Genomic DNA, 24,911 nt, shown 5'->3' with positions numbered 1-24,911 from the left:
CTCCTCCACCGCCCTGTCCGGTTCCTGTTGGTTTTGCCCCCACTGGACCCTGGACGCCTCCTCATGTTCATTGCCACTCCCTGTCCATCACCACCCCCTAAACTGGGGGTTTAACCCAGGCCCCCTCCCCTGCAACACAGCAGGAGGTGAGCCATGGGCCTGCCTAGGAGCCTGACTCGAAATACCCCCTGAGCCCTGCCTCCTGTCTTCCCCCTGTCCTCCCCCACCCATGGAAAGATTGTCTTCCATGAAATCTGTCCCCCGCACCAAGAAGGTTGGGGACCGCTGCCCAAAACACGGCTGCAGCCTGGCCTCTCCCTGCAGCTGCTGCTGTGCCCACAACCCATTGGCCACCCACAGACAGTGGGGCTGCTCTGGTGTCCGTCCCACGGCTTGTTCCCTTCATCGAGACCTTCCAAGGAGTCCAATTGTCCTTTCAAATCAGACCCTCTCTGGCAGCCAGGCCCAACGGGGGCCGCTTCTGGGACTCCACCTCCCCAGTTGCCGGCTCCTCCCTGGCTCGGTGCTTTTGTCCCTGCTGCCCCGGCCTCTTGGACAGCCCTCCCCTATCCATCCCTGGCTGCCCTCTCATCCCACAGGTTACAGCTCCAAGGCCATTGCCTCCCGGAGGCCCCCCTGCTGGACCTCACTGCCCCCTCCGGGCATCCTCCACCGCGCTGACACTTGTCTGACACCAGCTTGGTTTTTGTTTACTTGCCTGTCTCCCAAGTGGAAGGTCATCCCACGAGGCAGGAACCTTCTCCATCTTGCTGGTGCATCCAGCATCCAGCACGGGGCCTGACGCTCAGTGCTCACCTGGTACGTGAACCAGTGCAGCCTGCTCAGGGCCTCTGAGTGGCAGAGCTTGCCCTTGAACCCAGGACATCTGGCTCCCCGTGCAGATTACATGGGGCAATACTACTGACACGGTGTGTTCACTCTCTGGAACTATCTGCTCTGCGGACCCAAGGGCACCGCTTCTGGAGCCAGGGCAAGTCAGGGGCAGGGACCCAGAAGGGCCCTGTCCTGACACTGACCTCTGTCCGGCACTGTGGATTTTCAACCTCCCGTGTAGCTGCCTTCCCACGACGGCTAGCGGGGCACAGAAATGAGTGGGCACAGCTCCAGAGACGCCCTGGGGGCAGGCGCCGTGCCGGCCAGTGCCCTGTGCAGCTGGCCTTATCCCAAAGCTCAGAGCTGAACCGGGGTATGAACCGGTGCCCCCAGAGCAGCAAGGTCCTTCTGCAGTGGGGGTGGAGCGCCAGAGCCCAGCGGAGAGACGGGAGGGCTTTGGGTGAAGAGGGGGGCGGGAGGCAAGAGCCTGGTGGGTTGGGTGGGAACCTGGTTTGGGGGGCAGGATGGGGAGCCTCAGAACTGTCAGTTCAAACACTGGCTCCATCATCTACCAGCTGTGACAGCGCAAGTCAGTTGGCCTCTTGGTGCCTTGGTCCCCCATTTGTATTTGGGGTGCCAATCCTCCCACCCCTTTGGGATTTTAGAAAGAAGGTGGGACACATGACAAGCATGCCAGTGTGAGTTGTAGTGTCTGTATGAGGAGAGATGGACCCTGGCGGTGGGTGGTGGTGGGAAAGGGGTGGATGCAGGATGCAGGACGCATCGGGGCCAGCAGGCCCTGCCCAGAGGCCAGGCAACCTCATGCTTAACACCCAGGTTCCCACCTCAGTTCTCCCACTGAACTGGTGTGTGGCCTTGCTTCCCTGTCTGCAGAGGGAGGGTGCTGAGGCTGCCCCTGAGGCCTGATGCTTGGGTGCAGCAGTGCCTAGAAGGCACCTAGCACTAGTCATTGCTGTTGTTTAATGAGGACACAGAGGGGTTAAGTCGCTTGGCCAAGGTTAAGTTGCCGGTCACACAGCGAGGAAGCAGCCGCTCTGTGTTTGAGCCAAGGCCATGCAGCTCCTGAATCCCCACACACCCTGACATGCATCGCTGCCGCTGTGGCCCTGTGGCTGCCGGCATTACTGGTCTTTCTGGTGGTGGCTCAGCTGGTCTTGGGTGGTAGTGACCATGTCAGGGGTGAGGGGGAAGAGCAGTCTTGGCTCCTCTGGGCCTTGAAGCCCCCTGCCACCTGCATGCTGTGCCTGGCTTCAGCTTTAGGGACGCCCTGGGAGTCCATTGGACACAAGCCACCTACCCTCTGACCACAGTGGCCACTTTTCTGAGGATCCTGCACCTGTTTCCCAACTATTACACTCGTGACAGAGCTCTTCCTTAGCAATGACTTCTTCCTCTTCGGCCACTTGGATCTGCGCCAGGGGCACCCGGCTGACAGGGTGGGAGTGGGCTGGTTCACTGCTGCCGTGGGCTGGGGCCACAGTGTACCAAGGACAGGTACGCACCGAGGGAAGAGACCGGGGAGGGGGTCTCCTCCAGCCCCAAGCCCAGGCCAATCCAGAGGCACAGCCAAGCCCAGGTCCCTTCAATAGACACACCACAGAGCAGGAAGGGACACAGACTGGAGGAGTCAGCTCTGGACTTGGCAACAAGACCGGCTTCCCCAGGGCCCCTTCCTCAGGGATGTGGCCTCTTCCCCCTCCACTCCTGACGGGAGGCCACAGCAGGAGGGGGAACCAGGCCCCGTGGACTGGCTCTGCGCCGAAGTTGGACAAGGCCGAGGGGCCTCTCCTTGGCAGCGTGTCCCAACTCTAGTGTCTCCCACCCTATCACACAGAGTAACACCTCTGGGTGCCATCTGTACCATTCCCCTCAGCTGTTACAAACCTATTTTAAAAGGAAACTATTTGAGCACTCTAGGTGAATAACTAGTCTCATTTGTCATGAGTGCAACGTAATTGCAAAATGAGTGAGGTCAGCGCCCCAAGGGCGGTGGTTTGGGCTCTACTGCTGTGTCCCCTGCACCCACCGCAGTCAGGGGCACACTGCACTTTCGAGTGAGGGGCTGAGGAAATGAATAAACAGAAAGGCTGCATGGTCTGGAATGGATGCTTGGGGAAGGCACCGGGCCTGTCTGTTAAAACGAGAAAAAGCAAATATTTGAGAGGCCTCAAAGCCATTCCACCTGGAGACTTGCTTCTTGGCACACTCACCGTGTCCAGTGGGGCTGTCCAAGTGTGTTCCTGCCTGCACACACACCATGTACCCCATGTGTGCAGACTCCAGCTGCCCTAGCCACACGCAGGCCCTCCACGGAGCCCGCTCGCTGAGGGCTGGGTGCTGCGGTCACAGCCCTCCTCCCCGCCCGGCCTCCCCGCCGTGGGTGGGCTGTGTTCCCAGGGCGTGCAGTCACTGTGCTTGTCTGGCAGGAGCCTGTGGGGGTGGCCGCTGCACTGTTTTGGTAGAAGCCTGGCACAGGAAGCCTGACGTCACCCTGACTCACTCCCAGAGCTGGGCTGGGGGTGGCCTCCCCCATCATTCTTCCCTCCACACCTGCCCTGGCCCGTGGATCGTGGCCACACCACTCATTTCTGCCTCCCTCCCTGGGGCATCTGCTGGAGGTGTGGGCTTGGAAGAAGGAAGGGAAATGCAAGAGAGGCAACCTCGGTGTGATCGTGGGTGGGAAAACCAGGCTGCAGGGGGCTGGGATGCGCGGTGGGCCAGGGAAAGACCAGGGGTCCCGAAGGTGGGAAGGTGGGCAGTGGCACTGAGCCAGCCAGTCACAAAGAACAGCATTGAACGATACTGTCTTCCAGTTGGGTATTTTCATTTAAGATTTTATTTGTTTTTAGAGAGAGGGAGGGAGGGAGAAAGAAGGGAGAGGAACATCAGTGTGAGAGAGAAACATTGTTTTCTTCTCTTACACACGCAGACCAGGGACTGAACCCTCATACAAGGCATGTGCCCTGCCTAGGGATAGAACCACTGACCTTCACTTTGCAGAAATACACAACCAACTGAGCAGGGCCAGCTGGGTATTTTAATTTCTTAAAAAAAGAAAAAAGCTGAGCGTGAGCCCAGCACATCCCTCACCACCTAATGATGTGCGCAGGGTCCTCGCTCAGGGCCCGCGGCCTGCGGACCTCAGGTCTAATGAAACCGCTCCTCACACCTGTGCCCAGAGCCCTGCACCGCCTCTGCCAGGGCAAGTGCCGGTCCTCGAGGGGGTGGCAGGAGGGACGAGACAACCATGGCATGACTCACCAAGGGTTGGGGGATCGTTAGTCAGAGCAGAAGTAGGATGGGATGTGGGCTGCGTTCTCTTCCCCAGGCCTCAGGCTTTCGCCCCGTTATGAGGGTGGGGGCTCCCCCAGTTTGGGAATGGGGGAGGACAGCGCCTCCTTCACGGCAAAGTCAGGCCTCCTTGAGCTCGGGTTCCAGGGCTGAAAAGGGCGATCCCCAAAGCAAGTGGCATTGTGGGGTGACATCCATGCAGTCACCACAGGCAGAAATCCCTGCTTTTGGCCCGAGTGGCGGGCAGCACACTCGGGCCCTCGACACCAGAGCAATGCTCCCTGACTCCCACGGGTGACTTTCTGCAAGGTCGCCCTGCTCTCCCCAGGAGCGGGAGAGGCCCGGCCAGGTGTGGGTTCCAGGGCTGGAGCTCCCACGCTGCCGAGCTGCTTTCCTCCTCAGCCGGGATCCCAGCCGGCCAGTCCTCACGCCCCCAGCCCAAGGAGCTGAAAGGCCAGGGCTCCCGGCACAGCAGGTGACACCAGCCCCATGGTCAGCAAGCCTGGGCCTGACTGTCCTTTCATGTGCTCTATAATTTGCCTCTGCCAGCTGAGCCATTAAGTCACCTGCCAGCTGATGCCAAGGATAAGGCCCATATCGGACTCTGGGATCTGTGGCCCAGACTCCCCGGCTCTGCTGTGGCTTTGCCGAATCAGCCTCCAGACTGGCCGGGTAGGAAGAGCTCCCCCTCCACTGCAGGAGCTCACGCGGTGGCGTGGCCTCATAGCCTTCGAACCACTGTGGACAAGTAGCTGATCTATTATGAGCTCACATGTTGCTGATGGGGACAAGAGGGTGAAGTGACCCCAAGTTTCTTGGATGTCCTTGGGGCTTCTCTCACCTGTGTCCCTTCTCCCCCACAGCAAGCTCTCTCGAACACAGTGGAATTTCATGCGGATCCGCTCCAACACACAGACACATCAAGCCCAGTGGAGGGCTGGGGAGTGTACCTGGGTCCTAGCTGTAGTCCTTCAAGAAGGTCTGGACAGTAGAGGGTAGCTGGAGAGGCTTACAAAGGGCACAGAGTAGTGACTCAGGGACAAGGGGGCTGAGGGGGTTGGGATGGGGTTGAGCATGGGGTCAGCTCCAGTTCCGGGACACTGTACCTACCCACCAAAACTTCTCTGCGTTGGAGTTCAGTTCCCCCACACACACCTGGGGCTCACCACATCCGGCCCCAGGGCTTTCAGCTGGGGTGGGGGTGGGCAGAAGGGGTGTGGTCTCTGAGAGCTGCCACTGCTTCCTGATCATGGCCTTGTGAAGCAGCAGCACTAGGTTCCCACCTGTCCTGGGGTCTGCCGAGGCCTAGGGAGCCTGGGGGTGGGGGATGGGGGACTGAAGGAGGCTGGTTCTGGTAGTTCTTGCCTTTCTTCCCCTTGGGGCCACTCCTGAAATTCCCCGTGAGGTCCTGGGGAGAGCCCATCCTCGTCAGCAGAGTTCCCCTTCAGCGCTGGCCTGCGACTTGGGGAAGTGCTTTGCCTTGGGCCCCTGGGGTTTCCCTGGGCTCCTGGGGAAGAAGACTTTGCCGGCTCATAACTGGAAATTCAGGATGGGCCCCATGCCTTTTCCCACTCCCCCAGGCTGGGATCCTCCTGATGCCCAGGGTGTCGGTCTCTGGGGACCATTTTCTAAGCCAGCTTGGCCACTAACCCTGAGTGCCGGTCTCAGCCATGAAATGGGGCACGGGGAGGAGAAATCAATCCCCTCCTGCCCAAGGTCTAGTAGAAGAGGCCGTGAACCCTCAAGTGTAGAAACCATTAGGGCACACGCCAGCTTTTATTGTAACAAATTCCTTGGGGGAACATCCTAGGAGGGAAGAGGAAGGGCAGAGGAAGCAGAGCAGGGCCCGCGCTGCCCGAAGTCCCCGGGGAGGGGGGATGTGCATTTGAGAAGCCTGAGGACTGAGCGACTCTTCAAGGCCGCAGCGCGAACGAGGGTAGGTTGGACCCCACTGCCCGAGGCACAAAATCTTTCTCCCAGAGCTGGTCCCCTGTCCTCCCCCAGCGCACCCCTCCCCCAATCTTGGCTGAGCGCGCGCGAGGCCGCGGGGGCGGAACCGGCGCCTTCCTGCTCTGCCCTTATATGGTGACCCGAGGGGCGGGGCCAGGCTACTTAAGGTCCGGCTGCCAACCGAACAGCGGCAGACGGCGGGACCCCGGGTAGAGCAGCGGTAGCGGGAGGAGAGGGGACGAGGAGGGTAAGCGCAGGAAGAGGCGGGCATTATGGGGCTGGAAGAGGCACAGGAGCTGGAATGCGCGGCACTGAGTGCGTTGCTGCGGGAGCCGCGAGAAGCCGAGCGCACACTGCTGCTCGACTGCCGCCCCTTCCTGGCCTTCTGCCGGCGCCACGTGCGCACCGCGCGGCCCGTTCCCTGGAACGCGATGCTGCGCCGCCGCACGCGCGGTCCGCCCGCCGCAGCCCTCACTTGTCTGCTGCCAGACCGCGCGCTGCGAGCACGCCTGGCCCGCGGGGAGCTGGCGCGCGCGGTGGTGCTGGACCAGGCCGGCGCCTCGCTGGCCACGTTGCCACCCGACTGCCCGGCCCGTGTACTGTTGGCCGCGCTGCTGCACGAGACTCCTGCCGGGCCCACGGCAGTGTGCTTCCTGCGAGGTGAGCGGCCAGCCCAGCTCTCCCGACCGGTCCTCCTTCCGCCCCGCCTGGCCTGGTATTCCCCTCTCTCTGTTTGGCTTTCCCCGCTGACCCTCCCTCTGTCCTCCCCGCAGGAGGCTTTGACGCCTTCCAGGCCTGCTGTCCTGACCTGTGCTCTGAGTCCCCCGCCCCAGCGACACCGCCTGCTCTGGCAGAAAACAGCCGCTCAGACCCCAGGGCTCCCTTCTATGACCAGGTGAGTTGAGATCAGGGCACCTTGTCACTCTATCCCAGTGTGTGCCTGGCATGGGTGGCCCATGCACGTCTGTGGGTGTCTGCAGCCAACTTGGGATTTTGAGGGGAACATGCGTATTTGTGAGTGTTATATCTCTGTGTGTCCCTTGGTATCCTCATATCCCAGAGCCTGGTCTTGGTCAGGACAGGCCCAGGGCTCCTCCAGGCCTGGCTGAAGCAGACCTCACCTTGCCCCTCTCGCTGTCCCTCCAGGGTGGCCCGGTGGAGATCTTGCCTTACCTGTTCCTGGGCAGCTGCAGCCACTCCTCGGATCTGCAGGGGCTGCAGGCCTGTGGTATCACAGCTGTCCTCAACGTCTCCGCCAGCTGCCCCAACCACTTTGAGGGCCTTCTGCGCTACAAAAGCATCCCGGTGGAGGACAACCAGATGGTGGAGATCAGCGCCTGGTTCCAGGAGGCCATAGGCTTCATTGGTATGAGGGGCCTCAGCAGGCACCAAAGGGAGGGACCGGGGCCATGTCTCCTTCCTGCCCAGCTTCCCGTCTGACGTCCATCCGTTTCCCTTGCAGACTCAGTGAAGAACAGTGGGGGCCGGGTGCTGGTGCACTGCCAGGCTGGCATCTCCCGCTCTGCCACCATCTGCCTGGCATACCTCATACAGAGCCACCGTGTGCGGCTGGATGAGGCCTTCGACTTTGTCAAGCAACGCCGGGGGGTCATCTCCCCCAACTTCAGTTTCATGGGGCAGCTGCTACAGTTTGAGACTCAAGTGCTGTGTCACTGAGGCAGGACAGCAGTACTCACGGCCCCGGGTTCCTGGGGAGCTGACCTGGGACAGCTGGGCTTTTTTTCTGGGCCTCACAGTGCCCCTTACCTCAGGCAGAGCTGCCCCTTCCTTGGAGTTTGGAAAGCCCCCAGGTGGGGGCGCTGGAAGTACAGGAATGCCGGATTCTCTTACCTGGTGCTCTTCTGCTAGGAGTCTGAGGCTGGCCCTCGTTCGGGACAAGAGTGAAGAATTTGTGCCCTCCAGCCCCATTCTTTGGCAGAAACTAACTGGACTCTACACCCATGGATCCACTGGTCCACCTCTGTGTTGAGGCCCAAGGAACAAGCTGTGACAACCAGGAGCCCTGTCTGGGGGTGGCTCACTGCAGGGCCCGGAGCCTGAGCCCTGTGCTCCTGGGGAGCTGGGCTCGAGGAAGTGACGTGTCCCTGTGTGTGAGCCTCTCGCCTGCGTGTGTGTATTTGAGCATTTCACGCCCGTGTTGGCGCTGGAAAGTTATTTGTGTTCAACTGACATTTAACACTCCCTCCCCTACTTCCTCCCAGCCCTGTGGGCGGGGGCTGGAAACTTAGCACTTTATATTTATACCGAACTTGGAGGATGTGTCAATAAAATATTGTTTTGTTTAAAAAAACCAATTCTAAAGCATCTGGTATCAAGTCAGTGTCTGGGGATATGCTCAAAAGCTCTTTATTAATTAGAGCTCACCTTTCCTTGTGACTTGGTGCCTGGGAAACTGGAGGAGGAAGGTGGACGTGCGCCCTGCCTGGCAGAAGGTGCCCTCTGGGCCCCAGCTCTCCTGTGCTGCTGGTGGCCTTTCCCAGGTGGTTTCTGGACACTGGCTCCAACCTACTCCTGTTGCAGGCACTGGTCCTGTGGGGAAAGGCTGCATCCAGCACTCAGAACAGCCCAGCGCTGCCCTGCTCTGACCTACTTTCTGGAGAATGTGGATAAGTGTGTGTGTGTGTGTGTACGCAAGCGTGCCCATGTATGTGGCTGTCCTGTGGGTGTGTGGGTGTCTTGTTCTTGGCCTGCCTACACCTACGTGTCATTTGCATGGGTGGTCCTATGTTCCTGGATGCATCTGCATGTGGCTGTGTGTGTGGCTCTCCCCGTGGCTGTGTGCATGTGCCAGGCTACTCCACCTGCCCCCAGTTGGGCAGCATGGCCTCTTCCTTCCACATTCCCAGGTTGGGCCCTGGGCCTCAGAATTCCTGTCCATGCTAGGGTTCATGCCAGCCCCTGCTCCACAGCTCCTCGTCCCCAGAAGACATGAGGTATGGTGTCTGGTACTGAGTACCTGTCACCCGGTATGGGCTTCACTGCTCTCCACGCCAACCCAGTGAGTGTGTCTTCACTGAGTGTTGGTTACAAGTCCAGGGTGTCCAAAGAGAACGAGGTGTCTGGGAGATGTGAGACGGGGCCCAGCCAAGCCCGAGCGGAGAGTGCCTGCCTAGCCTGCAGGAGGGGTGTGGTGGCTGTGAGTTCAGCTCTGGGAGAGCTGAGCCTGCTTCAGCCTCTGCTCTCACTCTCCTGGCCCTTGGACGTGCGTGTGGCATCTCACTAACTTTATTTTGTTCTCCCAAATGCCGCTCAAGGGTCACCTTGTAGAATGCTCTCTATGATTTGGGGCTTTTGGAGTGCCTGTCAAGGCACTCCCAAGTGGGGCAGGGGAGTTTTTTTCTTAAAGATTTTGGCCCTGGCTGGTATAGCTCAGTGGATCGAGCACAGGCTGCGAACCAAAGGGTTGCTGGTTGATTCCTGGCCAGGACACAGGCCTGGGTTGTGGGCCAGGTCCCCAGTATGGGGCTGCGTGAGAGGCAATCACACACTGATGTTTCTTTCCCTCTCTTTCTCCTTCCCTTTTCCTCTCTCTAAAAATAAATAAAATCTTCAAAAAAAGATTTTGGCTATTTGGTTATTTTTATTTACATACTACATTGGGAGTGTGGTATTGAGAATGACACACATGAATTCCATGAAGCTCCTGCACCTGCACATAGTAGGTGCTCGGGAAATGTTAGCTCCTGATGGCCCAAGAGGCAAAAGTTTTCAGGTGTGCATTGTGCCTCTCAACCAAGCAGGATGGCTCCGAGGGCAGGGCCTACGGTTTGCTGACCCTGTGCCTGAGTCTGGCACAGATGTGCACCCGCTCCATGGGGCGGACTCAGGAGTGACCAGCCTGCACCCTGGTGCCTTGTTCCCTCTGCTCTCTGGTGAGAATAGCAGAGCTGGGGTGGCTGTCAGGGCTTCCTCGGGTCCTGAATGGGCTTTTGTTTGGACCTGCCCCTGACACCACGCCCATCTGGGATGGCAGTGGCATCTGGGCCCCTGAGGAGTCACTGGGCCTTCCCATCACAGGGCTCACCTTACACGAGGCGGGACTGGTGGCTGAGGCCCCCACCCACCCCATGCTCTCACCCCCACCCCGCCCCGTCCTGTCTCCATCACCCCATCCCACCCCACGCAACCACTCCACCTTCCTGTCCCCAGGTTTGTAAGTTTGTCTCCCAAACAAGCTGCACTTCTTCCCTCCCCTCCTGTCTCTCTCTTCCTCCTCCCCTTCCTTCCTTTTTATTTATTTTTAAATCTTTAACAGTGGTAACAAATATACAACAAAATTTATTATCTTGACTATTTTTAAGCTACGGTTTGGTCATTTTAAGCGTGTTTGCATTGCCGTGCAGTGGATTTCCGGGACTTTCCCATCTTGCCAAAGTGAACTCTGCCCCGATTAAACAGCAGCCCCCATTCCCTCCCCGGCCCCTGCCCACCGCCACGGTACATTGGTCCAGGAATCTGACTGCTCTGCACTCCATGCCTGTGGGATCGCAGAGCATGGTCCCGGCGTGACAGGCTTATTTCACTCAACACGATGTTCTCAAGACGCGCTGCATTTCTTCACTCAGAACCTGTTTTTCTACCTGAGCAGGATGATTATCAATTATTAGAATGATTTTACTGAACTCTCTCCTCTGAAGGGTCAGCTCCATGTGTTACGACTGCCTGGCAGCCAGGGCATCTATCTTCATCATTTCTCTTTATGATATAATTCCTATCTTTAAAAAAGAGATTTTCTTTCTTTATTTTTAGAGACCAGGGAAGGGAGGGAGGAAGAGAGGGACAGAAACATCAATGTGTGGTTGCCTCTTGAGCACCCTCTACTGGGGACCTGGCCCGCAACCCAGGCATGTGCCCTGACTAGGGATGGACCCGGCGACATTTTGGTTTGCACACCGGCACTCAATGCACTGAGCCACACCAGCCAAGGCCAAGTCCTATCTTTTGAGATACCTTGGATTGCAGGCAGAGCAGGATGCTGAGAGGTGCTTGAGGACAATAGCTAGCATCTTTGGTGCTGTGGCTTCCCTTCACTGAAGTCCCCAAATCCTCAGCCTCCAGGAGATTAATCCAGGCAGACCCGTGATGACCACACTCTGAGGACAGACCTCTTGAAAGGCTGAGGGGGTTCAGGGGAGCAAGAAGAGGGACAAGGAGCTTTAGTTTCTGGACCTGTGAAGTGGGTCTAAATGCTGATTTGCACAGCTGTTTCTGCAAGGCTGTTTTGGGGGGATAACGGGAGCACCCATGCAATGGTCTAGGTATCCGAGAATTCCCCCTTCCCCATGGCAGGCTTCTCTGGGGCATTGTTTATACCACGCATTCAGCTTGTGAACTTTCTCTGATTCCTGCACTTGTGATTGTATCCATTTCTGTATGTATGTGGAAATCAAAGCTTATAAAAATGTAGTGAACATTCCCTCCTTCACAGACAGATTGGGGGAGCCTCTGGGTCTCGGGCTGCTTTTCCCCCGCATCTCAGCACAGGCAGAAGCAGGAAAAGGATTTCCCTGCGTTGGAGGATGAGGTCCCTCCCAGTGCTGAGCCCCAGCATCTTTCTTCCTCTCTGCCCCCTGGTGGTGGGAGGGGGCCTCAGCAGGGGCACAGCCTCAGCAGGATACCTCTCCCCAAGGAGCCTTGTACCCAGCTTCTCCCTGCTCTCATCCACTTTAGCCAGTCCAGGAAGGACCTGACCAGGATGTAAAGTGGGATTTGTTGTTAACCCCACTGTGTAAAATTCCTGCACCTTCCGTAGGGACTGCAGAATCCCAGAGTCCACAGGTGGGGAGCACAGGCAGGAGTGGGAGGGGCTGCAGGAGGAGTTGGTTGGAGAGGGTCTGCAGATGGAGTTGATTGGGTAGGGGCTGCAGGTGAGGGCTGCAGTAGCTGCTATTTAAGGGTCGGGGTTGGCACTAAGTCTGTCATTAGGTTGACTCTTCCTGTCTGGTTTGCAGCTCCTGCTTGCTTTGGGACTACCGGGCCCACCGCAGACAGCGAAAGCATGGGGCGTCTCTGGCCTTGGGTGCTGGGTCTGCTCTCTTTGCCAGGTAAGCAGCTGCCTCACCCTCCCATTTTGGCTCCAGCCTGAAGAGGTGCTGGAAGAGGCCCGAGGGTGTGGCTGGAGCCTGCAGGGCTCTGAATGGGTCTGAATGGCTCAAGAATGGGCTTTTCAGGGATATTCCTAGAGTCAGCTCCTGGGGGCCCCAAGGGGAGGCCTCCTGAAGACCCAGGAAGCAGAGGGCCTGCCTGGAAGCTGTGGCACTCCAGACTCCTGGTTCTGCTGGCTCTGCCAGCGGGGCTAGGCTTGTCGAGGCCTAGGCTGAAAAGGGAGCCTTAGGGCAGGGTCGGAGGCTAGCCCTCACTGTGTCCTCCTGTTGCAGCCTGAGGTTCGCCCCTGCCCCTCCTTCCTGCTGCCTCCTCTACCTCGGACACACCCACTCACTCAGTCCGGGCTCAGTCGTCCATCAAAGGGAGCCTCTTCCTCAGAGCTGTCTAGGCCAGGGCTTGGCACCAGCAGTGGCTGAGAGAGGCGGCCAGGCAGGCTGCCAGGGCTCCTTGCCTGAGGCCTCCCTTAGAGGAGGCTCACCCACCCCCACCCCATGTTCCAACATCCTCTCCTACAATGGGGGCACCATGGGCCCTGTGTCTGGGCCAGGTTTGATCCTAGGAGCGCCCGCAGCCTCCACCTGCACAGAAGTCTGTGGGAGCAGCTTCTCGGAAGACCTGATCCCTGAGGAGACCCAGACATCTTGGGACAAGGACATCCCTGCTATTAACCAAGGTGAGGGCGCTGTGTCTTGTTGCGGGGTGCCAGGGCATGACATTGACTAAGGGGTGTGGTGAGAACTGTGCTAACTTTCTGGCAGGCAGAAAGAGCTGGCAGGAAGCGTGAGGCTTACTCGAGGGTTCTAGAGGAGGGGCTCTACCTTCCGCTTCTTCCAAGTCTGTTTTTCTACCTTCTCCACTGCTTACTATTTTTATAAGAAGGGGAAAGTGTAGGTTTTTACAAATGGCCTGATAAATGGCCTGATAAAAGTACAGGGCTCTCTGCACCTGGTGCCCAGCTCAGTTGTTAGTGGCTGTGTGAAACGTGGGCCACCTGCTGCTGCGTGGCCTGCAGGTGTGCGGGGATGAGCCGGGGGTGCAGAGGCAGTGACGCACGAGCCCCACGGCCTCCCCAACCGGGGTCTCCGGTGGAGAATGAGGACATATTGGTGTGCTGGGTCCACGCTGATGGAAGCACAGGCTGGGGGTCGGATGTTAGAAGCTTTCCTGGAGGGAGTGGAGTGGCCTTGCCCTGGGGGACGGGACCCGGGTGCGGTAGTCACCACGTGTTCTGCTCGCTTCTTTCTCTCTGAGCTGGCCCAGAGCCCCGGCACTGCTGAGCTGGAGCTGGAGTGTGGCAGGACACCACCTTTTGGTGACTTTGACCTGTCTGGAGGTAGCCAGACTCAAACTGAGGCTTTCCTGGCATTGGTTTTTAAATGCGATAGAGAAAGCTTTTAGCTACTGTTGCTGGCAGCCCAGACAACTACAGATCCATGAGCTTCCTGTAGCAGCTGGAAGCACTCGGTCCCAGCTGCTGGAAATGCTGGCTGCTGAGGCCATGCAGCTGAAGGCTTTCGGCCGGAGATGTTGGGCAGCTGCTCCCTTCCCTGCTCTTGGGGGTCCACCATAACTCCCAGGTACATGGGTCTGGCCCCTGCCTCAAGGTGGGACAAGACCATAGTGCCACTGGAGCCCAAGCCTCCCCTAGGGGCGGGCCGAGGCTGCCCTCCCGCTGAGCCCCGTTCACCCCCCACCCCCGACCCTCCCCCAGACTTCAGCATTGCTCTGTCTCTCAGGGAAACTCTTTCCAGGTGGCTCCCAGCCCGGCTCTGCTTCTAGGGAGCCCACCCTCAGGCTCCTCCAGGGTGTCAGGCCTTTTCCCAGGATCCCTGGTGGGGCTCGGATGTTTGGATAGAAGTTATGGGGAAGGGCTGCAGCTGTGGCAGAAAATGGAGTCGGAGAAGGAGAGGGAGGCAGGGAGAGGGGGAGAGCCGGGCTCCCTGGAGCCAGTGCTCACTCTCCTCCTGTGTCGTTTCGGCTGATATTGCCGTCACTTGCCACCAAAAGGGTCCTGAATACCAATCCCAGAGGGGCAGGAACTAGATGGGACACAAGGCGAGACAGCAGAGACCAGGACATGCCCTGGGGAATGTGGCTTGGGCCGGGGTGGGTGCAGGCAGCAGAGGGCCTCCAACACAGAGGCAGGAGTTACCGGGGACTGTGGAGGTCATGGGGACATGGACCGCCTCTGAGTGAGCTAAGGGTGTGATCAGGCTGAGGAGCATCACACTCAGTAGACTGAGGCTCAGAGGGGCTGTGTGACTTGTCCGAGGCCACACAGCCTCAGCGCCTGGAGGGGCTCTGGCTCCAGAGTTGGAGGAAGGATAGACTCAGCCGTTGCTTGATCTGGCAGCCAGGGCCTCTGCAAGGCTTTTCTCAGAGCATGTGCTCTGGGGGTCCTGGGCTCACACGACCCTCCCGTCCTTCCCAGGGCTCATTCCCGAGGAAACGCCAGAGAACAGCTTCCTCCTTGAGGGGGACATCCTCCGGCCGGTGAGTGAGTAGGTGTAAGTGAACTCGAGCTTCCTCCTGTCCTCAGGTGTCTTGGGTGTCATGTGGGAGGGATCTCTTTGTTGCTCACAACTTGGTAGACACCTGTTGGCAAAAGTAAGCGTGAATGTTCTATTAGGAATAGCTGGCCTGAATGCATTCCTGATGCTACCTTCCTGGGCGGGCTTCTCGGAGGAGGGGGCTTTCCCCCAAGACCCAGCTTGGTATTCTGCCCAGGGAGTTGCTCAGGAAGTATGAGAATGAAAGGAGAGCAGAGCGTGGGTTGGCAGAGAGGCTGGTGGGGTCGTAGGGACGTGTTGGTGGTCTGGGGAAGACGGAACGAGGAGTAAGGCAGACACCACCCTGGCAGGGGTTGGCACTCAGAGTCAGAATGGGAGCAGGATGGGTGGGCATTGGGGCGAATAGCCAGTGGAGAAGGGAACACTCTTTTCAGGAGAGCAATGCCACCTTTCAGGAGACTGGGGATGGCAGAAAGCTCTAGAACAAGACAGTGACCTGGTGAGAGCAAGACTGTCCTGTGGTTTGGAAGCTGCCTGCAGATGGCACAGCATAGCAGAGGCAGGGCCGGCTGGGTGGGAACCCCCGAGGCCCGGCCCGGCAGGCAGGCCAGGCGAGGCCCCTGAGGCCCCTGTTCCCCTCTACCCAGTGAGTGTGGGGTGTAAGAGCGCAGAATCCAGTAAAACCTTTGGCCAGTGGGGCAGGACATGCTGGGTGCTGTGAAGCCTGTGCTTCAAAAGGTTTGGGGTGGCAGAGGAACAGATTAGAGCTGCTTGGGGCGCAGATTAGAGCTGCCAAGGCCAAGGGTATTGCCTTAGCACTGGCCTGGGAGGATCCTGCGCTATGTTTCTACCACAATCTCAGGGTGCTCAGGAGCTGCTGTGCTCCATGGAGGGGCTGCTGGTGGGGCTCTACTTCTGAACTAGGCCGTCCTGGGGTGCTGGGACCCCTAGCCAACCTCTCCAGAGTGTTTTGTTTTTATCGGCTTGCTAGAATCAGTTGCAAGTTCCGTGTTATACAGAACAAACATTTGGGTTATACACTACCATTCACGTGGCTGGCTTTGCAGCTTTTACCCTATTTTTAATGGCCTCCCCACCGTCACGTGCCTGTCAGGCCACTTACATCTTCAGGGCTCTTGTGGTCTGAGGTGTGGCACACTGGCATAAAGCTTGTCTGGTATGTGTCCCCGGGGGCCCCTGAAATCTGCCCTTTCTCCTTAGAGTCCCTTCCGCCTATTGTCAGCTACAAGCAACAAGTGGCCCCAAAATGGGGGTGTGGTGGAGGTCCCCTTCCTGCTCTCCAGCAAATACGGTGAGTGTTTACTAGGAGCTCAGCGCCGTCCCGCTCCTGGCTCCCGCCCCTGTTCCCTGCAGCCTGCGCTCCTCTCTGGGTTTTCTCCTCTTCCTGTGCATGCCCTCGGCCCCCTCTCAGCACTGCCCAAAGAGCCCTTTCCCCAGAAGCACCCTCCTTAAAAATAAAGGCGTGGGACATATACACAATGGGATGCTACCCAGCCGTGAAGGAGATATCTTGCATTTGTGAGCAATGTGGATGGATCTTGAGAGTATCATGCTAAGTGAAATAAGCCAGACCAAAAACCACCTGATTTCACTCATATGTGGAATATAAACCAAAAAGTAACAAACTCACAAAACAAATAGAAGCCTCACAGACACAGAAGCTCTTTTATTCCTGGGGCCCCCTGAGCTGGGGAAGGGGGCTTAAGATCCTGGAGGACCTGATAAGGTACATCAAGGGATTGTCTGATCCATTCTGAGACCAAGTGGCTGGGACACAGTGGCCTCTGTCTGGAGCCCAGCTGTTTCCCCTTACATGATCATGCTGCCTTTTCTTGACACTTCAGGTGGGTGATTTGAGTGACTTTTGAAGCTTCGTTCCCTGCCCTGGATACAGACTTCCAGGGGCCATGAGGGCTCTTGGGGGTGTGGCTGGGGTTTCAGCCAGGTGTCTCCTCCCCAGATGAGCCCAGCCGTAAGGTCATCCTGCAGGCGTTTGCCGAGTTTGAGCGCTTAACATGCATCAGGTTTGTTGCCTACCATGGCCAGAGAGACTTCATCTCCATCATGCCCATGTCTGGGTAAGTGCCCCTGGGTGTGTGTGTTTGTGTACGCACATGCGAGGTGAGTTCCTCAGCTCTCCCCTGTGTTCAGCCTGAAATGAACTAAGCCATTGTCTGAAACCCATTTCTGGGCCTGTCTGCCCAGATCCAAATACCCCCGCTCCCCCTGAGTGTCTTGCCTGATGTGAGCTGGACCTATAGTGCTCAGGGCAGAAAGTGGGGAGAGGGAGTTAGGTGCTCGGCCCTCCTTTATGAAGCCTTCATCCCTAGGAGACTCCACGGTCTGGGAGGCGAGTGCAGGTTTGGTGGGACAGTGCTGGCCTTGGATGCAGGTCCACAATGCAGGAACTGCCTGACTCCAGGCAGCCCTCGACTTCAGAGCAGCTTCTACCTTCTCTCTGAAATGAGGGTGATGCTGTTTCCTAGCTTGTCAGGGGCCTTAGCTAATGTGTGTGGTAGCGTTGATTCACATCTCCCTGCTGAATGGGTACTTTCACTTAGCTGCGTCCATGACCCATGTTACTCTGAGTTCCTACCACCTTTTTGTAACCCAGGATGGTAATGGGGCTCAGTACATCCATTTCACAGAAGACCGGGCAGTGAAGGGACTTGGGAAGAGCAAGCCTGGAACTGGAGTCCAGGTGGCGACTCCATGTTTGTCTCATTTATCCCAGAACTAGGGAGGAGGGGATGGGCTGGGTCTGCTCTAGCTCTCTCTGGGCTGGTGCCAGCCCAGCTCTCTCTCATGGCCCTGCAGGTGCTTCTCCAGCGTGGGGCGCAGTGGAGGGATGCAGGTGGTGTCCCTGGCTCCCCCCTGTCTCCAGAGGGGCCCGGGCATTGCCCTGCATGAGCTCATGCATGTGCTCGGCTTCTGGCATGAACATTCACGTGCTGACCGGGACCGTTACATTCGTGTCAACTGGAATGAGATCCTCCCAGGTAAACCAGGTGCTGCACAAGCCGGGCTGGGCCGAGGAGTCCAGAGAGAAGGCTGCAGGTTTGACCCAGGGTCCGAGGAGTTACCCGGCTATTTGGAAGAGGTTGCCCGTCTCTCCCGCCATCTGCCTGTCTTCCCTGGGAAAGGCGGGGCGCCTGTCTCTCTGAGGCCTGGGAAGTGGTCCAGATGGTGCTGCTCTGAGCTCTAAGCCTTCACCTGCCCACCTGCAGTCTTGCGCCCTAGGTGGGGGCATCACCATTTCTCCTCGTGAACACTGGCGATTACCTGAAAATGGGTCGCTGGGTACAGGAGCCTTGCTCATTGTACCCCAGCTAGCGGTCCCTCTTGCATTTGGCCATGTGGGTGGGGCGGGGCTGAGCTGAGCAGAGCCTGCAGGCAGTGGATTGCACGTGTCCAGTGTCAGATGGGTGGCTGAGGGCAGTGCTTCAGGCGCTTGGTGCCTCTGCGGGAGTGCTGGTGGGCGTGGAGGACCAAGGAAGTGTGGGGAGGCTGGTCCGGGGAGTGGGCCAGTACACCAATGCCTGTGTGCTGGGAACAGGGCTGGGCATGGCAGGTTTGATCCCGGTCATTGGGGGACCCTGCCCTCTTGGGGGGGGGATAGCCTGGTTCAGGAGGTGTTAGGAGCAGACAACTGTTTGGCAGAGATGGGGAGCAGAGATGCATGGTCAGGAGTTCAGTTTGGGGTGTGGGTGAAGAGGGAGGAGTTGGAGGCTTCCAGCAGGCAGAGGGCACTCAGCACAGGCACTCGGGCTGCTGCCGCAGGGGGTCAGGCCTGCGTGTGCTTGAGGCAGACCAGCGTCCTGGAGTCTGAGAAGGGTGGGCTCAGGGCGTGGACACTGGGGATCAGAATCAGTCTAGGGAAGTGCAGGGTGCTGGTGACTCTGCACCCTGAAAACAGACTGTACCCCTTCCACGTGGTTATGGAATGCTCCTGAAAACCCATGTGTTCTAATACACGCATTAGAGCCAACGGTTCACAGCGAAAGCAGGGACTAGGGACACCGTGTGCCTTGACCACTCTATCAACAGGCAGAGAGCAAAGTGAGCATCTCAGTCCAAGTTCAGAAAAAATGAAAGCAGGAGGGAATTAACGAAGGTAAAAGCAGAAATTAGTGAGCCAGGAAACTGAAAAGCACTAATAGACTCAGGAACTGTTTCTTAACAATAAAACAGGTGAGAACGCCTGCTACCCTAATGGGGAAACTTGCTTCAGAACTTTAAAAATGAGAATATTTGCATTTGGTTAACAGGTACCCAACAAACCCTGCCAGGACATGCAAACTATCAGCAGTAACTAACTGGTGTTGGGGATGTGGGTGTTCAGGAGGGGGTGGAGTGGGAGACACTGAATCGAAAGTTTTTCACTTTTGAACCAGATGAATATACTACCTGTTTCGAATTGTTTACCAACTGGAGGGTGTTTGTTTTTAAGGAAGAAATGCGCACTCTCTAGGAGCGGACGTTTTAGGCAGGAGTTGGGATGCCATTTGATTCATGGTGACAAGGGGGAGGGCCTGCCATTGGCTGGGACTGGAGCAGGGCTTCCGGCCCCGGGGGGGGGGGGGGACAGAGACAGAGGGCTCGGCTCTCCCTTCCGAGGCTCACTGTGAAGGACAGGAGAGAAGGGGAGGGAGCCTTGCCCTCCCCAGGCCCGGAGCACCAGGTGACATAACAGAAGTGGGCGCTCTGGCCAACGGGGGAGTGCTAGACTCCGAACGTGGGCGCGGGTGCTGCTGGCTTGAGGCTAGAACAGCTGGGCTTGCTGTGGGGAGTGGGGGTTCAGCGCAGCAGATGATGGGCTAGCAGGCCTGTAAAACCGGCTGAGGAGGAGGCCCTTCACTTGGGGGGCAGGGGCATCCAAGGCACTCTGAGAGGGAGCGGCTTCAAGGGAGACAAAGACTAGTCTTTTACAAGGTGAGCGTGAGATGATAAGACAGGTGGGAAATGCTTAGGAGGCCTGGTGCGGGTGTGGACCCTCCCAGGTCAGGGGTAGTAAGAGTGAAGGCACACAGGAGAGACAGGACCAGGGGCCCGTTGGGGGGAGAGGGGTGGGAAGAAGCATGTTTAGCTGTCATTTTGAGCCCCTCAGCTCACCTCCTGGAAGTCCCTTGTCCCCACCCCCACACCCCCACACCCCCACACCCCCACACCCCCACACCCCCACACCCCCACACCCCCACACCCCCACACCCCCACACCCCCACACCCCCACACCCCCACACCCCCACACCCATTCGCTTTCCCCATTGATACTTTTTTCAGGCTTTGAAATCAACTTCATCAAATCTCGGAGCAGCAACATGCTGGCGCCCTACGACTACTCATCCGTGATGCACTACGGGAGGTGAGGCCCCTCCCTCTTCTCCCTCCCTCTGCCCTGCCTGGCCGGCCCTCGCCGTGATCCACACTCAGACCCCTGCCTGCTGGGTTCCAGGCTCGCCTTCAGCCGGCGCGGGCTGCCCACCATCACACCGCTCTGGAACCCCAGTGTCCACATTGGCCAGCGATGGAATCTGAGCACCTCAGACATCACACGGGTCCTCCGGCTTTACGACTGCAGCGCAAGTGGCCCCAGCCCCCGTGGGAGAGGTGAGTGACAGGGGCAGGGTGATTCGAGAAACCTGGAGAAGATCCCTGTACCGAGGTGGTGTCAGTGAGGGTGACATGGTGGGAGATGGGGTTGCAGAAGTGAGCAGGGAGGGACAACTATGGGCTAAGGCAACTAGTTACCTGTTTTAAAAAATGAATTCCTAATTCACATCATGTGGCAATAAATTCCAGATGTATGTAAGACTTACGCATAAATAGAAAACCTTTAAAACTTCTGGAAGGTATTGGACTCAGCAGGAGCACAGTGGGCCATCACCTCCATGAGAGGAGCTACATCCCTGTGAATAACACTGAAGACAGCTCCGGCTCTCCTCAGCTGGGCCACACTTTCCTACTGCAGTTCCGGGGCATGACCTGTCTTTTCTGCCCCAGGGTTCCAGGCGCATGGCGATGGTGGGAGCCCCACTCCTGCCTCTGGACCACACCTGCAGCGGCTTCTGGAGGCGTTGTTGGCAGAGTCCAGGAGCCCCAACCCCAGAGACTCCAGAGCTGGCGAGAGCCCGCTGGAGTGGGAGGCGCCCGCCCCGCGGAAGTTCGATGTGGAGGCCTCTGCACAGAGGCCTCAAGCCTCAGTTTCCTCCACAGGCTCAAGGGCTGGGGCAGGTGCTCCTGGTGTTGCCCTGGAGTCATCCCGGCAGGCCCAAGGGCCCACTGTACCCCTAGTGCTGTCTCTAGAAGCAGAAGAGCAGCCTGCCCCTATCCAGGCTGCTTTGGGGAATCCAGCTCTGGGTCCTTTCAAGGATAGACCCAGAGGTCAAGACTGTGGCTTCTGTGCCTAAGTGGGGAGGGCATCTTCAACCCAGAGCAGCTGGGTCAAGCAACCCTTGGCCCCTCTGGGTGACACCCCTGTCTTCCAGCCTCAGTCTGGCCTCCCTGTCTGAGGCCCACACCTCTCCCTTTACCCCTTCCTTTCCTACCATGTTTCCCCAAGGGCTCCTGGGGACAAAGGGGGACCATCTAGGTCTGTCGGGGAAGGCAGGCCTGTTGGGAACACCTGGCTCTGCCTGCTCTCATGTCTCCCTCAGCCCTGGAGGATGCTGGGACTAGGAGGTGACATGCCCCAGGGACAGGGGTTTGGAGGGGTGAGAAAAAGATTCTAGCCTTCAAGGCTGTGGAAGTCCTCCTGTAGCTGAAGCCCAGTCCCCCAGTGTGAACTAATGGCACTGCCCCCACCTCTCCTATGGGCCAGGCCTTGAGGGGAGCCCCATGCTGGAACTGTGGGAGCAGCCTCCTGTCCCTGATACCTGGGGGCTGGGAATGCTGCCCTGTTCCCCAGGAGGTTCTGAGCCCACCTCCCTCCCCCGAAGTTCAGGAAGGCTCCAGAGTCATGGGGGTGTCACCACAGGGAGACAGGGAAGAGGTTGGGGCCCTCTACACATGCACAGTGGGAAAGGCAGCAGAGGCGTGAGGACCCTGAGTACAGAACTCGAAGCTCCTTACCACTCCGCGTTGCTATTTCCAGGAGTCTTCCTTCCCCTGTGGCTACAGGAGGCCCTAAAAGGTGGCAACAGGCTGGGCAGGTTACCCTGCTTGCCCCCCTTCAGCCAGTCTCCAGTTGTCCTCAGCTCCTGGCCTTCCCAGGGAGGGCTGTTCTGGGAGCAAAAAACACCTCCAGGGGTGCCTGCGAGCCCACCAGGAGCCCTCTGGTGGTGCTATTCTGTGACCTGGGGTGGGGGAGAACAGGAGCCCATGCCCTGTCCCACTGGTGCCAGGTACCTCAGATGTTGGAGGCAGAAATAAAGCCGGGTGTTTGCTCCAGGCTTTGGGTGCTGTGGTGACTAAAATGCGTGCGCGCGCACACACACGTGCACATGAGTGCTTCTGCAGCTCCTCACTGCTCTGGGCCGGTCCTCAGGTGGTCATACCCATTTTCCAGAGGGGGAGTGCAGGCTGAGCCTGGCCTTTGCACGCCTCAGGGGACATGTGGGCACACTCAGGATGCTGAGCATCTGCCCTCAGGCTCTCTCGGGGCAAGGATTTTGTGAGACCAAACAGGACCCTGATCTCAAGCATTAGCCTCTGTGGAGGATCACGTGGGGGAAATGCTGTCCTGTTGTTCTTGCTCCCAGGCATGGGGGAAGGTACCTGAACTTAGAGTGAGTTGGGGTTCTGGCCATGCTCCCAGCAAGTGACAGCTCCCCTAGAAGACTGCTAAGCAAAGTCTTTGGACCAACCCTAAGACACATCACCTTCGGTGCCCCCCCCATTTGTGAGGAAATGGGTGTGCCTGCCTCACAACCTTCAGGTCTGAGTGGCTGAGCCAGGCCTTTGCCTCTGGCCTGGGGTTTCCTGATGGCCACATCAGTTGGAGGAGGTGACATGTTTTGTGTCCAGTGAGGTCCTCCCAGCTCTCAGAGGCCTCCCATCACGTGCCTCCATTAGACTATGGCTCTGGTCTTGGAATCTGCACCCTCCAGTGACTGAAGTAAGGCTGGCAGAACCTGCTGGTACAAGGGGAAGAGCACCCCTCCTCCTCTTTGGGGGTGGGTAGGGACGAGGCTGTGTCATATCCCCATGAAGCCACCTATCTATCTCTAGAGAGCCCATTCCCTAAGCCAGCTCTGAGCCTACACCTGTTCCACAAGCCCCACCCTGCCCCTGGTTACCCAGCCCTGGTTTAGCCCCTGAGAGGGTGTTAACCAGGCAGAGCCCAGGTGGCTGGCCACCCCATCCCAGGGTCTGTGACCTGTTCTCCGACCCCCAACCACATGGCTATGGGGACTCACTGATCAGTTTATTCAGTCAACAGACATCTGTCATGAACTAGGTGCCAGGTGGGTCCTGTTGTAGGCACAGGGAATAGCGTGGTAAGCAAGACAGAATTTCTGTTTTTATGTTTATTTGGGTGGGGAGAGGGATGGAAGGTACACAGGCAGGTAAAAAAAAAAAAGCACCTGCAGTGGGGTAGGGAGCATTCCTTTCTGGTGCTGGCATTTCAACTGAGACCTGAATGACAGGATGCGGCTCCCCGGTGAGAGCCTGGAGAAGGGACAGCCAGTGCAAAGGCGGGAAGGGAGTGTGTGGGGCCTGTGCGAACTGGGGGATGCAGAGTGGGGAGCAGGCAGAGCCGGGCCCATCAGAGAGGAGAGATTTTATTCTCTGGGACGAGCAGGGAGCAGCTGCTGAAGGGCTCTAGGGAGGGGAGTGATAAGGTCTGATTTAATCTTTTAAAAGCCATTCTGTTGCTCTGTGGAAAATGGATGGGAACAAGGAGAACAGCCGGAAGCCACTGCAGTTGTGCAAGCAAGTGCCATTGGGGTGGCGGAAATGGGCAGAAGTGGGTGCTATTGGAGTGTGTTTTCAAGGTTGAGGAACTCACACCAGTGACTGGATGCAGGGGTTGAGGACCAAAGGCGGAGGGGGGGGCTCCAGGGCTGCGCGTGTCGTCTGAGGCTGCTGGAACCGGAATGAGTGGACCAGGGAGCATGCGGGCCGACAGCCTGGAGATCCCATCTGATGGCTTCCACTTTCTCCTGAGTGTGAGGCAAAGCCACAGCTTAGGGGCAGAGGCCAAGGGGCAGGGGTGGGTGGGAGAGGTGGGGAGAGGATAATAAAAGCAAAGCTGATTCTGAACAGAGGGAACCAAGCTCTAGGAAAGTCTGCAGACTTGTGGTCATGAATGGAAAGCAAGGCCAGTCAATGCCGTGAGTGTTCTGTCCGGAAAAGGCAGCCACTTGGTCAAAGGCAGAAAGTCAGAATTTACTTCTGACCAAGGTTGGGCTGTTGTTAGGTGAGTGTGGTGGAGGGAGGGGGATGACCGACTGACATCAGAGAGCACTGTTCAAGGGTCTGGGAAGGGGTGAGGTCGGGCCGTACAGGGTGGTCTGAGGATCGTCCTGGCGGGCGCTGTGCTGCTACAGCCCTGGCCTGGGAGGAGCTGGGGCCAGTCTCACCTCTCAGGCCTGCAGAAGAGAGTCCAGGGCTTCCAGCAAAGATGGCACAACTCTTGCTGTATTCTTACAGCCAGGGGTGGAACAACTTCCTTCTTTGAGAAAGATGGTACCAGGTCACCTTGCCCATGGGGCCCCCCTTTCCAAGGACATCCCTTGAGGGCACCTTCATTTGGGCCCCCTACCTGCCTGGTAGCTGCCTGTCACCATTCAACAGGATGTCTGCTCTGATGGAGGGAGTGACACAGGAAACCCACTGGACACCATCTCAGAACAGTGCTCTCAGCGGGAGACTGGTGCTGTGTGCATGGAATCAAGGAGAGTGGAGAACAGGGTACCTCCTTCTGTCTGTGGGGATGGTGACAGATGAGTGTACCTTGAAGAGAGAGCGGGGCCCACCAAGCACAGAAAGAGAGTAAGGAGGGTGTTTCCGTCAGAGTAAACAGCCCCTGAAAAGGACTGGAGATGGGGGAGCTTAGGGCACGCCCAGGGACCAACATGTAGCCTGGTGGTGCCAGGGAGGCAGACCACTGCTTGCCCTAGGCAGTTCCTGCTGCTGGCTGCTTGTAGGTCTGGATCTGAACTCTGCCTGGTAGAACAGGATGGCAATGAAAAGTCAGATGTACTTGAAGGAAGCCCT

The 24,911-nt window shown here is 58.0% G+C and overlaps 2 protein-coding genes across 2 annotated transcripts; both read left to right on the top strand.

Moving 5' to 3' along the window:
• Window positions 1-6,297: 6,297 nt before the first annotated feature.
• Window positions 6,298-8,407, top strand: DUSP2 (dual specificity phosphatase 2). Its single transcript, XM_037146173.2, has 4 exons — window positions 6,298-6,756; window positions 6,870-6,991; window positions 7,243-7,462; window positions 7,559-8,407. The coding sequence occupies exons 1-4, from the start codon at window positions 6,369-6,371 to the stop codon at window positions 7,771-7,773; spliced, it is 945 nt and encodes a 314-aa protein (XP_037002068.2). The 5' UTR covers window positions 6,298-6,368; the 3' UTR covers window positions 7,774-8,407.
• Window positions 8,408-12,094: 3,687 nt separating this feature from the next.
• Window positions 12,095-22,140, top strand: ASTL (astacin like metalloendopeptidase). The gene is made up of 9 exons (XM_037146176.2): window positions 12,095-12,161; window positions 12,770-12,895; window positions 14,654-14,715; window positions 15,954-16,044; window positions 16,714-16,831; window positions 17,571-17,752; window positions 20,034-20,115; window positions 20,206-20,360; window positions 20,754-22,140. Exons 1-9 carry the CDS (start codon window positions 12,116-12,118, stop codon window positions 21,158-21,160), a joined length of 1,269 nt encoding a protein of 422 aa, XP_037002071.2. The 5' UTR covers window positions 12,095-12,115; the 3' UTR covers window positions 21,161-22,140.
• The last annotated feature ends 2,771 nt before the right edge of the window (window positions 22,141-24,911 follow it).

This window comes from Artibeus jamaicensis, unplaced genomic scaffold (assembly GCF_021234435.1).
Source record: "Artibeus jamaicensis isolate MK-2021 breed Jamaican fruit bat unplaced genomic scaffold, CSHL_Jam_final contig_384, whole genome shotgun sequence".
In the NCBI taxonomy this organism is placed as follows: domain Eukaryota; kingdom Metazoa; phylum Chordata; class Mammalia; order Chiroptera; family Phyllostomidae; genus Artibeus; species Artibeus jamaicensis.
The sequence above is the reverse complement of the archived record's forward strand: the minus strand, read 5'-3'. Positions and strand labels throughout refer to the sequence as shown.

Coding starts and splice junctions, on each gene's coding strand:
- DUSP2 (XM_037146173.2), top strand. CDS start 6,369: ATGGGGCTGGAAGAGGCACAGGAGCTGGAATGCGCGGCACTGAGTGCG. Junction 6,757..6,869: donor GGCAGTGTGCTTCCTGCGAG/GTGAGCGGCCAG, acceptor TCCTCCCCGCAG/GAGGCTTTGACGCCTTCCAG. Junction 6,992..7,242: donor GGGCTCCCTTCTATGACCAG/GTGAGTTGAGAT, acceptor CTGTCCCTCCAG/GGTGGCCCGGTGGAGATCTT.
- ASTL (XM_037146176.2), top strand. CDS start 12,116: ATGGGGCGTCTCTGGCCTTGGGTGCTGGGTCTGCTCTCTTTGCCAG. Junction 16,832..17,570: donor TCCATCATGCCCATGTCTGG/GTAAGTGCCCCT, acceptor ATGGCCCTGCAG/GTGCTTCTCCAGCGTGGGGC. Junction 17,753..20,033: donor CTGGAATGAGATCCTCCCAG/GTAAACCAGGTG, acceptor TACTTTTTTCAG/GCTTTGAAATCAACTTCATC.